The following is an 18,717-nucleotide window of genomic DNA, read 5'->3' as shown; positions in this document are numbered from 1 at the left end:
GGGGGCCGCGACCTGGTTCCAGATTGCTGCAAGTCCATCCCCACCATCAGTGGCTCAGGCGAAGAAGCAGGCTGGGGCTGGGGAGAGAGTTATTCCAACTATGCACCTACACACCGAACGCTTTTTAGCAAAATGGAAAACAGAGTGCATAGCTCACGGAATAAGGATTATGGGGTTAATAGTGGAGGAAGAAAGGGCACAACTAGAGGAGATACAGGAAGAAACTAAGATTGTACTAGAAAAATTAGAACCACACAAAGAACTAGAGGAATTTCAGAAGCTGAATGACTCCCTAAAAAGGAAATAGAGAGAACCCAAAAAAGTCTAAAAAACGTTAAACAATCAAAATTCCAAAGAGATCTGGATGACTGGGCTCGTGGAGAAATCTTCGATCTAGCATCTAAAAGTAGACGGAATAGGTCGAGAAGAAGAGGAGGGAACTACAGGAATTACTCTAGCTATGAATCCATGCCCTCAGGAAGCGATGAGGACGATAGGTCGGTCACTTTTTTAAGGGAGGGTTCGGCGGAGGATGTCTCTCCGCCCACAACCCAACCCCAAAGGGGATTTTGAAAAAAGGATCCAAAAAGAACAAAGGAGGCAAAGACAGAGAAAGAGAAAAACCAGGAGGACAAGGGAATGTATGGGAACAACGAACCAGACCACGGAATCATCGGTGATGGCCAGTCCCATGCAGCCCCTAAATCATGAAGTGGTCCTCTCCCCCCCCATGACTGAAGGATCAAATGATCCAAAAGTCATTAATTTGTCCAACTTTGTTCTAAATAAATCTCATATTTCGGTCCTAACTAAGGGCCTTTCTTTTTCACCTACCTCAGGCATGGACCATTTTGAGGTATATAAAGACCTCTGTCTTTACCTCAGGAAAGTCTACTATAGACTAGTGCATGCAGGAGGTAGTGAGACCCCACAAAAACCGCAATTAAATGTGAATGAGGTGGAAGCCTTGTCAGCCTTGGAGTCATTACTAGATGAAGCAGGTGAGTTCTCGGAGGAAGATGATGTCCCACAAGACACTGATAATCTGAGAAAGAGCAATATCCGCATACGTTCAACCACGATGCCCAAATTTTGTACAAACAAATGGCTAAACTCCTTCTTAATGCTTGTGGAGGAAGATCTTAAACAGGTCAATTGGGACTCACTTTCCTCCGACAATCTCATTCGTGATGAAAGAACAGCCTTACGTGACCTCAAAAAAGCTAGTGACTTAGTCATTAAAAAAAGTGACAAAGGAGGAAATGTGGTGTTACTAACAGCGGATAATTATGAGAGGGAAGTATAACGCCTCCTGTCAGATAAAGACACCTATAAAAAACTCCAACATAATCCGCTACCAGGGTTAGTAACTAACATCAATGAGAAACTTAAGTTTGCCCATGAAGCTAGATTAATTACTGCTAGGGAGAAACAATACCTGCAAGTGGTAGAATACAATGTACCCACATTCTATATCATACCAAAAATACACAAAAATCCGGTGGACCCCCCGGGCAGACCAATCGTGTCTGCCTGCGGGGGGCCCACTGGACAGGATTGGGAAGTATCTAGACTCATTGATCAAGGATCTTGTTCTCGACCTTCCCTCTTATGTGAGAGATACGGGGGACGTCCTGAACAAGATCAAGGATCTTGAGTTCACCACCGAAGTACTGCTCGTAGGCATAGATGTGGAGTCCCTCTATACCTCAATCCCTCATCCCTGGGGGCTACTCTCAGTATATCACTTCTTGGAACAGAAATTTCCCTTAAAAGGTCCCCAAAATGAATTCCTTCTGAAATTACTCGAGTTCTCCCTTCTGAATAATGTCTTTCAATTCTCAAGCCACTTCTATCAGCAAATAAGAGGTACTGCTATGGGTGCCCCATGGGCACCATCATATGCATGCCTGCACCTCGGAATGTGGGGGGAGGAAGTGGTGTACACCTCGTCTATGTACCTCAGCCATGCGTTGACCTGGCTGAGGTACATAGACGATGTTCTCATGGTCTGGGAAGGTACACCACTAGAATTAGAGCAGTTCATGTTGGAACTTAATGCTAATCAACGAAATATTCGGTTGACTTATACCGTCGATAGGAAATCCATTTCCTTTCTAGACCTAAATGTTGAACTTAGAGAAGGAAAATTAGTTAACACCACATTCCGGAAACCAACAACTGCGAATACCCTCCTCAGGGCAGATAGCCACCATCCAACTAGCCTCAAAATGGGGATCCCAGTGGGACAATTTATCCGCATTAAGCGTAATTGTTCATCTAGTGAGGATTACATTCGGGAATCAAGAGAACTCTATGCAAGGTTTCGAGAACGAGGTTATTCTCACCGAATGATCAGGAGGGCAAGGAGGAAGGCAGCAGTTAGGGATAGAGATGACCTCTTGACCTCAAATAAGCCGAAAATGGAAAACCCCAATCTACCGCGCTTAATTACCAAATATGGTTGCCACTGGAATGAGGTGAGACAAATACTTCAATCACATTGGCACATATTACAGAAAAATGAACAGCTTAAAAATATAGTGGGCCCACGACCACTCCTGACGGCCAAAAGAGCCACAAACCTCAATGACCACCTGGTGCGCTCTGAGTTTATACGTACTCCGAAAACTAATTGGCTTACCGAATTACAACCTTTAAGAGGAATGTACCCATGTGGTCACTGCCAGATCTGTAGCCATGTGGTGAAATCACAAGTCTATACTGATTCACAAGCAAAGGTAACCTATAGAATTGTGTTAGGAACACTCCCTGTGTACATTGAAGTGCTGTCATGAATCTGCCAGTTAAGAGTTAACTTAGTGCAGACTAATTGCACTAATTGGCAAAAGGCTGGCCTATTTAAACACCACAGCAGCACTGAGCCATTGCTGTCTTGTCTGCAGCTTTACCTGTACTTCCTGATCCTGAACCTGCTGTTTCCTGTTGACTTCCTGATCGACCTCCCGGCTTGTCCACTACTTCGTCTGCTTGCTGCCCGCCCTGACCTTGGCTCGTTCCTGTGACCACTCTCCTGCCTTATCCTTGTCGGCTTATCTGCTTCTGATTCTGGACGTGTTCACCTCCTGGTGGGGCAACCCTGGGGACTGCGACCTGGTGTTAGCTTGCAGCGCAGTCTATCCCCACCACCAGGGGCTCTAGTGAAAACCAGCTAGCACTTAGACTCCGCACCTCAGACTAGCCCGTGTCTACCACCAGTGTGACCCGTCCGTGTTCCTGTTGTACCAGATCCCACGAGGCTACCTCTGCACGTCAGGCTCAGCCACCAGCACCATTACAGTACAAGACAGCCATGTCGGAGCCTGCAAGAGGGGCCTCTCCTCTGGACGAGATCTGCCAACACTTGGCAGCATTGTCGCAAACAGTCAAGTCGCTCCAGGACAGCTATGTGCACTTGGAGGAACGCATGCACTCTGTGACTAACCCGGGGATCCCTCCTGTTTCTTTGGTACCCCCAACTTCCACGACACCAACAGGTTCGGTCTCAGGACCCACAGTGGTGATGCTACCACCTGAACCCAGGGTTCCTACACCAGAGCGATTTTCAGGAGATCGGGACAAATTTAGGGCGTTCCGTAACGCATGCAAACTTTATTTCTCACTGCAGCCCCGGACTTTCTCCTTGGAAGCCACCAAGGTTGGATTTGTCATCTCCCTACTCTTGGATGAACCCCAGTCCTGGGCACACCGACTTCTTGAAGAGTGCAGCCCACACCTAGACTCCTTGTCTTCCTTTTATGGTGCCATGGCTCAATTATACGATGATCCACAGCGCACTTCCACAGCGGAAGCTGCTCTTCATGCACTCCAGCAAGGCCGCACAGCAGTAGAGGAGTACGTCTCGGATTTTAGACGGTGGAGTACTGATACCAAGTGGAACGACGCAGCGCTACGTCACCAGTTCCGCTCAGGCCTATCTGAGGGTCTGAAGGACGAGCTAGCCCGAGTTGGCATTCCAGACTCCCTAGAGGCATTGATTTCATTGGCTATCCAGATAGATCGCCGGCTTCGTGAGCGCTGTGCGGAAAGGTCTGCCCAGCACCCACGCCCGTTCTGGATGATGCCGCGGTTCGCAACTCCGGCTCATGTCACCTCCACCAGGCCCATTCCGGCCAACCTGGCTCCTGCTAACTTCACACCAGATGCCCCAGAACCTATGCAGGTTGGCGTTATGCGGTCTACCCTAACCGCTGAAGAACGACACCGCCGGCAAAAGAATAACCTCTGCCTATACTGTGGTGAAGCCGGCCATTACGTACGTTCTTGCCCAGCAAAGTTACGTAAGTTTCTCTCCATCTCTCCTTCAAGTTATCCAGCATCCGCTGCCAGTGCTACTCACTTAGCGCTCCCTGTTTCGTTTCAACTCCCGGGAGGTACAATACCAGTCACCGCAATTATTGATTCTGGAGCGTGCAGCTGTTTCATTGATCTCACGTTCGCCATCCAACAACACATCCCTCTTCAAACCAAGACTCAAGGACTTTCCATTTTTCTTGCAGATGGGTCTCATATTAAGTCTGGACCTGTGACTCAGGAGACCCCTCCACTTCCTATGGTCACTTCTTCAGGTCACAAAGAGCTACTCAGCCTGGATGCTATTGCTTCCCCTTTATTTCCGGTTATCCTGGGATTGCCGTGGCTGCAGGCCCACAACCCGCAAATCGATTGGATGACGAGAACGATCAAATTTCAGTCTGATTACTGCATAAACTCCTGTTTACCGGTCTCTCTCAGCCCTGCCAGTACCCTGCTCTGTTTGGACTCTGACACAGATCTGCTTTCTGCTGTGCCTAAGCCTTATCATGGCTACCTGGACGTTTTTAGTAAACGGGGGGCCGAGACCCTTCCTCCTCATCGCACATACGACTGCCCGATCGAGTTACTTCCTGGGGCCGGGATTCCATTCGGTCGTATCTTCCCTTTGTCAGAACGGGAATTGGAGGCTCTGAAAGAATACGTGGATGAAAATCTAAAGAAGGGGTTCATTCGTCCATCGACATCCCCAGCAGGGGCAGGAATCTTCTTCGTGGAAAAAAAGGACCACTCTCTCCGCCCCTGTGTGGACTATCGGGAACTAAATAAGATCACGGTCAAAAACCGTTACCCTCTTCCCCTGGTACCAGAACTTTTCCAAAGACTGAGGTCAGCCTCCATTTTCACTAAGTTAGACTTACGTGGGGCCTATAATTTGGTCCGTATTCGTGAGGGGGATGAGTGGAAAACAGCGTTTCGCACCAGGTTTGGGCATTTTGAATATCTGGTGATGCCCTTCGGCCTGTGCAACGCCCCAGCAACCTTTCAACATTTTGTAAATGATATTTTCAGAGACTGGTTAGATATCTTTGTTATTGTCTACCTGGACGATATCTTGATTTTCTCTGCATCCCTGGATCAACATCGGGGACATGTCAAAAATGTCCTCGGCAGACTCCGCCAACACGGATTATATGCCAAGCTGGAGAAGTGCGACTTTGAACGCCAGAGTATTCAGTTCCTAGGTCTCATAATTTCCACTGAAGGAATTAAGATGGATCCCCAAAAGGTCTCAGCCATCTTGGACTGGCCACCCCCGTCAGACAAGAAGGGGGTCCAGCGCTTCGTAGGTTTTGCCAACTTTTACAGGAGATTTATTAAGGGATTCTCTGACATCATTTCCCCCATTACACAGCTCACGAAGCAGAATACCCGGTTCAATTGGCCTCCTGAAGCCCAGACTGCCTTTCTAACCTTGAAAAGGCTCTTTACAACTGCTCCCATCCTGAGTCACCCGAATCCTGCCCTTCCTTACCTTCTTGAAGTAGATGCATCAGAAGTGGCCGTGGGGGCAGTTATTTCGCAAAGGCAGGGTACTAAAGATCTCATACATCCTATAGCCTTCTTCTCTCGTAAACTTTCCCCAGCAGAAAGGAACTATGACGTTGGCGATCGAGAACTTCTGGCCATTAAGGCTGCCCTTGAGGAGTGGAGGTACTTGTTGGAAGGGGCAACGCATCCTATCCTCATCTTCACAGATCACAAGAATCTTGAGTATTTAAGAGCTGCTAAACGGCTGAGGCCACGTCAGGCACGTTGGGCATTGTTTTTCTCAAGATTTTCCTTCCATATTACCTACCGGCCGGGATCTAAAAATGTCAAGCCAGATGCGCTCTCCCGCATGTTTGATGATCCAAAGGAAGTGCCAGTACCCGACACCATCCTGTCCGCAGGTAATTTTTTGTTATTACAGACCAACCTGATGGCCCAAATAAAGCAAGCTTCTGCAAAGAATCTCTGTCTCCCTGAGGTGTCCCTGGTACCCAGAGATGGGTTATTATGGCTTAAAGACAAGATCTTTGTCCCTGAAGAGGTCCGAGTGACGGTTTTAGGGTTATGCCATGACCACCCTCTGGCGGGCCATTTTGGTACTCATAAGACCCTGGATCTATTACAACGAACATTTTGGTGGCCAGATCTGGAACAGAGTTGCAGGGAGTACGTGAAGTCTTGTACCGTCTGTACCCGGAGCAAGTCTGTAAGAAACAAGGCGTGGGGCCTGCTCAGGCCACTACCAGTCCCTGACAGGCCTTGGAAGATGGTGGCCATGGACTTCAGAGTGGAGCTTCCCCCCTCAGAGGGCTGTTCCGCCATTTTTGTGGTCGTTGATCGTCTATCTAAGATGGCCCATTTCTTGCCACTCAGGAATACGCCCACGGCCAAGGAGACTGCAGAAGTTTTTATTAAAGAGATCGTTAGGCTTCATGGGGTTCCTGCAAATATTGTTTCAGATAGAGGAGTCCAGTTTACCTCCCGCTTCTGGAAAGCCTTGTGCGACGCGTTGAAGATTGAGCTGTCCTTGTCTTCCGCCTACCATCCTCAGACTAATGGACAAACCGAAAGGACAAACCAGACGTTGGAACAGTATATCCGTTGTTTCACCACATTTGTCCAGGATGACTGGGTGGCCCTACTACCATTGGCAGAGTTTGCATACAACAATGCTAAACATTCTGCTACAGGGCAAGCTCCATTCTTCGCAAACTATGGTTTCCATCCGTCCTTCTTACCGGACGTTCCCGCTGAACCCACAGTTCCAGCAGTACAGGATATCATTAGCTTCCTCAACCGCAATTGTAAACTGCTGCAGGATGCTATAATAAGGGCACAAGCAGCCTCTAAAAAGATTTTTGACAGGAAGAGGAGAGGGGAACTAATCCTTCAACCAGGTGACCAGGTATGGCTATCTACATGCAACCTACGCCTAGCCTGTCCCTCAAAGAAATTGGCACCCAAGTTTATTGGACCCTTCCCGGTCAAGAGGAAACTCAACGAGGTCTCATATGAATTACACTTACCTGATTCTCTTAGAATTCATCCGGTGTTTCATGTCTCCTTGTTAAAACCTACAGTCCCTAACTCCTTCCCGGGCAGAAGCTCGGAACCACCCGAACCTGTGATTGTCGATGGGGAGGAAGAATATGAGGTGGAAGCTATTTTGGATTGCAGGAGGAGGAGAGGTCAATTACAGTTTCTCATAAAGTGGAAAGGTTACGGCCTGGAAGAAAATTCCTGGGAACCGGAACGGAATATCCATGCTAAAGAACTGATCTATGCTTTCTTTCGCAGTCACCCACAAAAGAAAAACCTATTGGGCACCCGGAGGTTGCCCTTAAGGGGGGGGCAATGTTAGGAACACTCCCTGTGTACATTGAAGTGCTGTCATGAATCTGCCAGTTAAGAGTTAACTTAGTGCAGACTAATTGCACTAATTGGCAAAAGGCTGGCCTATTTAAACACCACAGCAGCACTGAGCCATTGCTGTCTTGTCTGCAGCTTTACCTGTACTTCCTGATCCTGAACCTGCTGTTTCCTGTTGACTTCCTGATCGACCTCCCGGCTTGTCCACTACTTCGTCTGCTTGCTGCCCGCCCTGACCTTGGCTCGTTCCTGTGACCACTCTCTTGCCTTATCCTTGTCGGCTTATCTGCTTCTGATTCTGGACGTGTTCACCTCCTGGTGGGGCAACCCTGGGGACTGCGACCTGGTGTTAGCTTGCAGCGCAGTCTATCCCCACCACCAGGGGCTCTAGTGAAAACCAGCTAGCACTTAGACTCCGCACCTCAGACTAGCCCGTGTCTACCACCAGTGTGACCCGTCCGTGTTCCTGTTGTACCAGATCCCACGAGGCTACCTCTGCACGTCAGGCTCAGCCACCAGCACCATTACAATTGAGTCCTTTATAAACTGCTCTACCTCACGAGTATTGTACATTATTGAGTGTCCATGTCAAAAAATGTACGTAGATAAGACTAAAAGGCAATTACGGACAAGAATAGGGGAACATTTAAGAAGTGTACGCCTTAAAGAAGAGACCCCCATCGGCGTACATTTTGCAGAAAAGCATAGCAGCGACCCTTCAGGCCTGAAGGTGATGGGCTTTTGGGCTTTAAAAATATCCTCTAGGATAGGTGACTTTGATAGAGTCTTGCTAAAAGAAGAGAAGGCATGGATTTTCCGACTCCAGACCCTGGTACCTTTTAGGCTTGAACACAGATATGAGCCTTCGTATCTTTTTGGAGCCATAGAGCCATGGGATTAGCTATGGCTGTACAGCTTCAGTTGGGTAAAAATGTGAGAAAAGTTGGGCAGAGCATGATGTTAATTATATAAGGATGTAGGATTGAAAGGTTATTACTAAGATGTGAAAGTTGATTCTCCCCACGTCATTAGTCCATATCACTCAGTGCTTTTGAAATTCCTTACTAGGACTGTGTGTTAAAAGTCATCCTCTAATTGGCCTTACTCTGTCTGGACCCTGTTTGTCCTTCATATATGGAGGAAAATCTTCCTGGGACCTCCTCTTTAGCACGCCAACATGGGCTGATATAAACCCATGAATGTCTCTCTTTATGCGATCTAGGCCTACGCACAATAAGATATCCTTATAGTTTAGCTGGACTGAAATGTAATTAATTACAAAATATTGCTTTCTCTCTGGATATGCAATTCTGCTAAAACTGGGGGTTAAGCCTGATCTATATCCGGTCAATGGATTCCTTGACCGGCATATTAAATCTAGCATTCGTTCAACTTTATGATTATTTTATGCTGTGTTTTATACAGTAACTATGGAAAAAATGCTATGTGACTTGTCAGACGAGTTTTAAATATGGTAGCAGTAATTAGCATTCAGTGATGAGATTGATCTATGGGGATTCATGGAGAGATTGCCCCCTTGACTGTATGCTAGTGTACGTTCTGATAAAGCACAAGGTTTGTTCTGATTCTTTGGATTGAGTTCTGGAGCCACGCCATGTATGTCAGCAGGCACGATATAGTAAGCATTACCTGTTTTTTACCACAAGATGGCGTTCTGCCATCCAGTTTTTAAACTGCACAGGAGGCAGTAATAGAGGAATGTCTGTTGTGCTGTCACCTGATAGCACTTGCGAATCAGGCTACTTCCCTTTAAATTGACCCTCCGTACTATCCAATGACGTCCTGACGAAGCGTGCGTCACGCACGCGAAACGCGTTGACGTCACACGCCGGCCGCACGTCACCCGGAAGAGCCACCGATGCGTTCCAGCTCCAGCCTATGGCGTTGTGAAACCGCGATGCACGGTACACGCTGCCTCCTCATGGCACGCCGGAGCCGAACCTGTCTATCGGGCCTTCACTTCATCCATACCCGTTGATGGACAACAGAAGATCTTCCACTAGGAGAAGCAAATTTACGGTGAGCAATTGCCATTTAGCTTTTGGGGATAGAGAAAAGGCAGTGAACACCGGCTGTATTGAGTACACTGCAAGGCCATTGCATTCTAGTGAAAGGCCATATGTGGGCTAACAGTACTCTACCAACATTATATACAGCTCTACATTGGTGTGAGCCCGCGCAGTTACACCGCTATACTGCGTCTCTCCCCAGCTCCCGCTCACAAACCCACACATTGAGGAGAGACTCTCTGTTGTAGGATGACAATGTCGGCCTGATATTGCAACCAAACACTAAAGTGAGGCCCATACTTCACCAATTCCGTAACGACAGTCACTGTCCATTCTAAGGACTGCTACCACATTAACCCTATCTCTGTCGGTAAACAGACATTCCTCCAGCTACACCCTTCCACACCGGGACTGCCTTGGATGCCAACAGCAAAAATTGTCTCTATTCATCCATGATTAGGAATGTCATGACCTGGTCTGAATCTAAATTATGAACTAACATCTCCATCAATTTGAATTCCCGTTATACAGGTCCAAGAATTGATCAATTAGTCGTGAATGAAATTAGCTCTGAAGTATCAGGTTGACTAGATGGGGTTATATGTCATGATGTTTATAATCCTGATGAATTGTTGGTGAAGTTTTTGGTCATACACATCAATAATCAATTCTAACATATTGTGGCATGCCGACCAACGGACCCATGAGCCAGCAGCATTTACATATTTCTGCTGAAAGAATATATGCAGCTCGCCCAGGTGTCTGTTAGTCTGATCTTCTGGTATGAATGTGTGGCCGGCCATGTGTGTGTGAGTCATTGTTTTATGTGTTTTTTGTCATGCTTGTTGTTGGTTTATAAACTGTTGCACCTAGCAATCAATTGCAAATTGTTCCCCTGTGTAGGGGTATTTTTAGACAATGTGTCCTTTGCTCTTCAATAAAGTTTTTTGAAATTTGAATTAAAGTTGGTTTGAGCATCCCTCATTGCAGCCGTTCTTAGGGGCTGGAATATAAAAATGGGGATATTGCTGCGCTAAAATGTAAAGATAAAAACATACATGAATAAAAAGTCAACAGACCAAATGAAAGCAGCCAGCACCTGATCTAGAATCAGAAATACCAGATCTAAATAGCAATATAGAATGGGATTGGTGCAGCGCTAACACAATTGAATCCACAGTCCATACAAATGTTCAAATGGATCAAATACAAAAGTGCAGTAAACAAAAGTTCATCAGAGAGTGCTCCAATAAAGAAGGGAAACTGTCCACCACTTCAAACTTGGAAAAAGCCCCGAGTGCAGGAACCGCCACCAAGATAATAAATGGCCTCTTACCAAATTGCAATGACCCCCATTACAAGGATCAAAGACAGCCTGTGTGATCAAATCAGTGCCCAGATCGACATGTATCGATTCCCAGTGTTCCCTCAGCAGCTCCGACCGTAACAAGTGAACATAAGGAAAAGAGGGACAACTCCAATAGTGAAGTACGTTCACAGGTTTATTCAGTAAAAGCAGAGTGGCAACTCACGTTTGCATGAAGAAATAACAGCATGTCTCGGAGCTATACTCTCAGAACCTTTGTTTCCAACCAATAAAATGGCCGCCGTGTCTCCTTGCTGGCCTCAGCACGACGAACCGCAGGCTCCTCCTCCGACCGGTTTCATCAACACGTGACTTCGTCAGGGGGTGTGGCCTATGGCAGAACGTCTTTCCTTATATGCTGGGTGAGACAGGGCGGAACTCGCTGCGTCCAATCCGGAGCCAGCAGGAAGAGGTCATCCCAAACCATCAACAGGAAGGAGACCAACGACCCGGAACAGGATGTGTGACCTTTGAATGTCAACATCCGGAGCTAAACCCGGAATTGGAGACCGCAAACAGCGATAAACCGATCAAATATTAACATGATTGCACAAGAGATATATGTGCCTTATATTTCAAAGGACTTCTAGTGCATATTTGATCTTAAGAAAGAAACCTTATTTAAAAGAGCTTCAAAACGGGGGAAACCTATAGGTAACCAGGGAAACAGTGCTCTACTCTAGCCGTGCTAGACTTTGCAGGGAAACACCGCCATCTAGCGGCCAGAAACAAAAATTCCCGAGAGTGCTCCATTACATAACTTACATTGACATGAAGGGAAAATTTATAAATGTAACTAAAAATGTGAACTAAATATGATACACAATATGACAGTTTAATAGCATCACAAAAAATATAGAATAAAAACATTTAAAACTATCCCACAAATAAAAACAAAATAAAATTATGATAACCAACAGTGCAGAACATACTGAAAACCTCTTCATCAGGCATTATTGATAAAGGAATTAATATCCCTATCAATATTTAACCCGTGAGGGGCGTAGGTCTTCAACCGATAAATCCAGCTGGTCTCTAGTTGTGAGACACCTCTGGTACGGTTACTACCCCTCCAACTGCCTGAAAATTTATCAATGCCTAAAAAGACAGTGCCTTTGGGGTCATTCCCATGACATTCATCATAGTGTCTAGAGACACTATGTTTTGGGAATGCCTTCAGTATATTCGCCACATGTTCCTGCAACCGCACGTGTAACTTACGTATCGTTCTACCCACATATTCACGGCCACAAGGGCAACGTAGTAGGTAGACGACGTGCCGTGTGGAACATGTGATGAACGGCTTGATTTTAACATTACGTTGTGTGGCATTGGAAAACCTGAAGCTCCTAAAGTCATTTTTAGGGGTGTGCCTCCGCTGAGGCTTCAAGTGGCCCCCAACATTGTGGATCCACCTAAGACCATCTCTTTTTTTCAGGAGAGGGGTGGTTTTTATCCATGTAGAGGTTGTGCCATTTGCAAGGTTAATGCTTGTAGGTCTAGGAGGGTTGAGACGTTCTTTTCCAATGCCACACAACGTAATGTTAAAATCAAGCCGTTCATCACATGTTCCACACGGCACGTTGTCTACCTACTACGTTGCCCTTGTGGCCGTGAATATGTGGGTAGGACGATACGTAAGTTACACGTGCGGTTGCAGGAACATGTGGCGAATATACTGAAGGCATTCCCAAAACATAGTGTCTCTAGACACTATGATGAATGTCATGGGAATGACCCCAAAGGCACTGTCTTTTTAGGGATTGATAAATATTCAGGCAGTTGGAGGGGTAGTAACCGTACCAGAGGTGTCTCACAACTAGAGACCAGCTGGATTTATCGGTTGAAGACCTACGCCCCTCACGGGTTAAATATTGATTGGGATATTAATTCCTTTATCAATAATGCCTGATGAAGGGGTTTTCAGTATGTTCTGCACTGTTGGTTATCATAATTTTATTTTGTTTTTATTTGTGGGATAGTTTTAAATGTTTTTATTCTATATTTTTTGTGATGCTATTAAACTGTCATATTGTGTATCATATTTAGTTCACATTTTTAGTTACATTTATAATTTTCCCTTCATGTCAATGTAAGTTATGTAATGGAGCACTCTCGGGAATTTTTGTTTCTGGCCGCTAGATGGCGGTGTTTCCCTGCAAAGTCTAGCACGGCTAGAGTAGAGCACTGTTTCCCTGGTTACCTATAGGTTTCCCCCGTTTTGAAGCTCTTTTAAATAAGGTTTCTTTCTTAAGATCAAATATGCACTAGAAGTCCTTTGAAATATAAGGCACACATATCTCTTGTGCAATCATGTTAATATTTGATCAGTTTATCGCTGTTTGCGGTCTCCAATTCCGGGTTTAGCTCCGGATGTTGACATTCAAAGGTCACACATCCTGTTCCGGGTCGTTGGTCTCCTTCCTGTTGATGGTTTGGGATGACCTCTTCCTGCTGGCTCCGGATTGGACGCAGCGAGTTCCGCCCTGTCTCACCCAGCATATAAGGAAAGACGTTCTGCCATAGGCCACACCCCCTGACGAAGTCACGTGTTGATGAAACCGGTCGGAGGAGGAGCCTGCGGTTCGTCGTGCTGAGGCCAGCAAGGAGACACGGCGGCCATTTTATTGGTTGGAAACAAAGGTTCTGAGAGTATAGCTCCGAGACATGCTGTTATTTCTTCATGCAAACGTGAGTTGCCACTCTGCTTTTACTGAATAAACCTGTGAACGTACTTCACTATTGGAGTTGTCCCTCTTTTCCTTATGTTCACTTGTTATGGTCGGAGCTGCTGAGGGAACACTGGGAATCGATACATGTCGATCTGGGCACTGATTTGATCACACAGGCTGTCTTTGATCCTTGTAATGGGGGTCATTGCAATTTGGTAAGAGGCCATTTATTATCTTGGTGGCGGTTCCTGCACTCGGGGCTTTTTCCAAGTTTGAAGTGGTGGACAGTTTCCCTTCTTTATTGGAGCACTCTCTGATGAACTTTTGTTTACTGCACTTTTGTATTTGATCCATTTGAACATTTGTATGGACTGTGGATTCAATTGTGTTAGCGCTGCACCAATCCCATTCTATAGTTCTTAGGGGCTGATCTGTGGCCCCTCACATTCCTTTTTTAATCCCTGCCCTGGGAAACCCCAAGTTGGCAATCTACAAGGGCTCACTACAACAGATGCTTGACAGCCCCGTAGGGCAGCCTATTCAAAATAATGAGTTGCCCCATGCTATTGCATGACAAATGTGCAAAAAAAGTGACTTTACTAAACTGGATTTTTCTGCTAGGAAATGGGGGCAAAATCTGGTGTAAAATATAAAACTAATTTTGGTGCACAATTACAGTCCTTTAAAAGGTCATGTGCGTAAACTCATTCAATTCGCTAGAATATTGCTATATAGAGTATGGATTGAAAGTGCTCCCAGATTGGGATAAACTGGGCGCCTATGTAGGCACCTATGTAGCGTATTGAGTGCCACATCCGATTACAAGACTAAACAAAAATATGGAAGGAAGCATGGACTTTGATGGCACTGAGTACATAAAATATAACATTTTATTGAATCACATACGTTAAAACATCAGAACAAAAAACAATAACATGTGTATCCCATTCATGAAAAAGGGACAAAAATATACAAAATAACCAACTCTAGCAGCTACATTGCTGATAAGTAGTGAACAAATACAGATCATTGGAATAGAATGATAGAATAATCAATACTTCACATCAAAGCGGTCCACCGAAGGTGACAGGGAGGTGTACTGTCTTCCCAGGGAGATCGGACGATGTGTTTAATACATAGGTATATTATTTCATTGAGCCGTGTTGCTCGACACGTTTTGCATTAAGCTTCCTCTAGAGCTAATAGATCAATGTTTTGTACAAGATCAGCAAGTCATAAGCGTTAAAAGCAAAGAAGTAGCAAAAAAAACAGCGGTTTTACTCCCCATCCGGGGAGGGTGGCATGCAGTTGTTCGGAGTCTCTTAGGAGTATGTTTACTGGCCCCTCTACCTGATGTACTTAAGTGGACTATATTATCTATTCTATACTGTGCAGTTATGCATTCTCCAGTATATGATAGTTATTTGGCCTACCAGCTGATGTGATATATGTCTGAGCTGCTGGCCAATAGCGATTTGCAGTACAGCTTTAATGATTTTTTTGATGACTTGGACTCCTCATCCCCTCTCCCTGTTATGGGCTACTTCTTTGTTTTTAACGTTTATGACTTGCCGATCTTGTACAGAGCATTGATCTATTAGCTCCAGAGGAAGCTTAATGCGAAACATGTCGAGCAACACGGCTCAATTAAATAATATACGTATGTATTAAACACATCGTCCGATCTCCCTGGGAAGACAGTACACCTCCCTGTCACCTTCGGTGGATCGCTTTGATGTGAACTATTGATTACTCTATCATGCTATTCCAATGATCTGTATTTGTTCCCTACTTATCAGCAATGTAACTGCTAGAGTTGGTTATTTTGTATATTTCTGTCCCTTTTTCATGAATGGGATACTTCTGTTATTGTTTTTTGTTCTGATGTTTTAACGTATGTGATTCAATAAAATGTTATATTTTATGTACCCATTGCCTTCAAAGTCCATGCTTTCTTCCTTATTTTTGTTTAGAATATTGCTATAGTTTTTTGGAATTAATTTACGTTCATATGTACACTATTATACTCATATGTGGGTAAATTATGCCAGTAAGCTCCTCTCTGAATAAAGGTTTGGGGTATTTTTTTATGCACCTGAATGAAAAATAGAAACCCAAACCTCACAGTGTGTATGAACACGCAATAAAAAATGTCCTGCGTTTTTTTTTTTTTTGCCCATGTGCATGAGGCCTTAAAAAGACCATGTTATTTGGACCATGCTGGACAAAGTGACTCAACCCCCAACTTTCCAACTCCTATTTACTTATTTTTCCTGCATCCCCCTTCCTTGTTGCCAGCACTGAAATCAGCTGTATTGGCAACCAGGTAGATTGGTGACATTTCTCCTTTAGTCATGTGACAGTGTTTGGGCACTGTGTTTGTGGTGACTCACTATTATAGCCAGATGTGAAGAGGGCCTGAAGGAGAACCAAGGCAAACCAAGAAACCATTGTTGTATTTAGTAGAGCAGGGGTTGCTTATCTAGGGCTGCTCATGCTCAGTGTTTCACATGCTGCTGTTCTGTTACTTCCCCCTGTCTTGTAGAGGGTTCTAGAAGTATAGTGGGAGGAAGGACAGAACAAGCAGCCTGAATATTTTTGGGATATCAGCCAAATACTGGGGAGGTGTGCCCAGAAGGAGGAGAGAGCTCATAAATAGTCTAAGCACCTAGTGTAGTGTTCCCGGGCCAGTCCTGCAGAAGGAAACCCTTCTGAGGGGGCTCTGCCCCCTGGTGCAGGGTCCTAGAGGAAGCTTTGAGGAAGACACTGAGGTCCCAGCTAGGCTTAGCTGGAGGAACTATTTGCAGATCTGTATCCAGAGATCAAATTGGGCCTGGAAAAGCTCACTGGCGAGAGCCAGGAGGAAGTTGGTGGGTAAGAGTCCTGCTGTCCTATGGTGGTGTGAGTCTACATCTCCCTCACTAGGAACAGCCTGGTGGATTTCGGCAGGAGGCAACAGATGGTCCTGTGGTTGTGTGAGCACGTAGATAACCCCCAGTACTAAAGGAATGTGTGTAGCTTTTAAACCTGGAAGGAGTACAGGTCCGCCACAGCATAAGAGATCTCGTGGGACATTCAGCAGTTTATGCAGCCCAGCCAATAGTTCTGTGCAGTGCAGCCAGAAATTGTGGAGTCCTCAAGTTATCCATTTCTACAGCTTTGAGGCATTCTTTGCTCCTTCTCCCCAACCCAGTTCATCATTCCCAATAAAAACCCTAAAAATAAGAACCCCTTGACTGTTTTCTGAGCCAGTGTAAGCATAAAGAAAATGCTGTGTGTACTCTAAGTGGGGAAATAGGATTGTATTCGCTAGTGGCTCCTACAGTGGTGGGCTACATACAGTAAATGCACCCTAAAAAAATATACTTTGTTGCTATTGGCTCAGTGTGCAGTTATCACAGCTAATATTGTAAAAGCGATCGTTAAGTAAAACATAATTAATTCTTAGCATTTTTGGCTATTTTTTTTGGTTAATCCTAAAAAAATGGAGGTATGATTCTGTCATAACAGCAATTTGTGATTATTTTGATATTCTGAGTACAGCAGGTCCTCAAAACCAAAACCTATATTATTTATTTGTAGATTACGGCTGGGAAGTTAAAGCCAATGACATACCTTACCATAAAAAAATCAAGAAAGCGGGATTCCTTTGCTTCAAGAAGAGGAAATACTGTGTAAGTCAAAAGTTATTTGTTGGAACATTGCTTTTTAGGATATTTAGTGGGATTCGATAATCCCTTTTAAATTACTGTATATGTACAATATTCAAATGTTATCAGCTTGAAGTTAAACTTTTAGTGTAATGGATGTATTCCCTAAGCCCTGATTTATTTTTTGTGCTTTGCAAGGCTTCCCCTTAAATGCTGTGGTCAGAAATTCTCTGTTACATTATCGGTCAGACTCTGTTAACCACTTAAGCCCCGGAAGATTTTACCCCCTTCCTGACCAGGGGGCATTTTGCGATTCGGCACTGCGTGACTTTAACGGACAATTGCGCGGTCGTGCGACGCTGTACCTAAACGAATTTGACGTCCTTTTTTTCCCACAAACCGAGCTTTCTTTTGGTGGTATTTGATCACCTGTGCGATTTTTTGATCATGCGCTATAAACAAAAAATAGCGTCAATTTTGCAAAAATAACAATATTTTTCACATTTTTTTATATGAAATTCCCAAAAAAAATGTAAAAATCAAAATTTTTTCAACATTTTCGGCCAATTTGTTTTATGCTACATATGTTTGGTAAAAAAAATCGCAAAAAGCGTATTTTGATTGGTTTGCGCAAAAGTTATCGCGTTTACTAACAAAGGGAAATATTTTTGTCATTTTTGTAAACTCCTGTGCATAATTTGTACATATAGGTAACCCTATAATAAGGCTTACCTATAGGTACTGTAAATATCTCCTAAACCTACACCGTTTAGGAGATATTTACATTACATGCAGCCGATGACGGTGCATGCACTCTAAAGGAACAGCCACCAGTGCCATTCCTTCCGATACCTGTGCCGTGAATGACGTCTCCCCAGCGCATGCAGGGGAGTGACGTAATTGCGGCTCTGGCCTGTCACACAGCCAGAGTCCACGGACCGGGTGAAGATGGACGCTGCCTCCATGGATTACTTCGCATCGCTGGAGGACTTCGTTTTCCGGTAAGTTTCACACTAGCACATTATGCCTTTACCTTGCAGGTCCAAAAAAAAAACCAGTGGTTTACAACCACTTTAAATAGGGTCTAGAGCAGACTTTCTCAATTTTCTTACCCTAGAACAGTGGTCTCAATACTGCAGTCCTCTGCTTGCCTTTTTCTAACCCTTGAGGCACTGGTCCACCCACTTATATGAGGCAAAAGTCTTCCCACTGACACCAACAATAAGGCACCATTGACAACAATAGGGCATAATTCCTCCCAAAGTCAACAATGATAGGGAATAATTTCTCCCGCCAATAGCATT

The 18,717-nt window shown here is 44.9% G+C and overlaps 1 protein-coding gene across 1 annotated transcript in view; it reads left to right on the top strand.

Moving 5' to 3' along the window:
• Positions 1 to 2,006: 2,006 nt before the first annotated feature.
• Positions 2,007 to 18,717, top strand: part of LOC309563345 (phospholipid-transporting ATPase IC-like) — a gene marked incomplete at both ends in the record, with an annotated part of 170,504 nt that continues 153,793 nt past the window's right edge. The window contains 2 exons of the mRNA XM_082267739.1: positions 2,007 to 2,619; positions 17,346 to 17,437. Of these exons, the coding sequence (XP_082123865.1) occupies positions 2,007 to 2,619; positions 17,346 to 17,437 (705 nt within the window). The remainder of the gene's footprint in view (positions 2,620 to 17,345; positions 17,438 to 18,717) is intronic.

This window comes from Pelophylax lessonae (genome assembly GCF_965119305.1).
Source record: "Pelophylax lessonae genome assembly, chromosome: 9".
Taxonomy (NCBI): domain Eukaryota; kingdom Metazoa; phylum Chordata; class Amphibia; order Anura; family Ranidae; genus Pelophylax; species Pelophylax lessonae.
The sequence above is the reverse complement of the archived record's forward strand: the minus strand, read 5'-3'. Positions and strand labels throughout refer to the sequence as shown.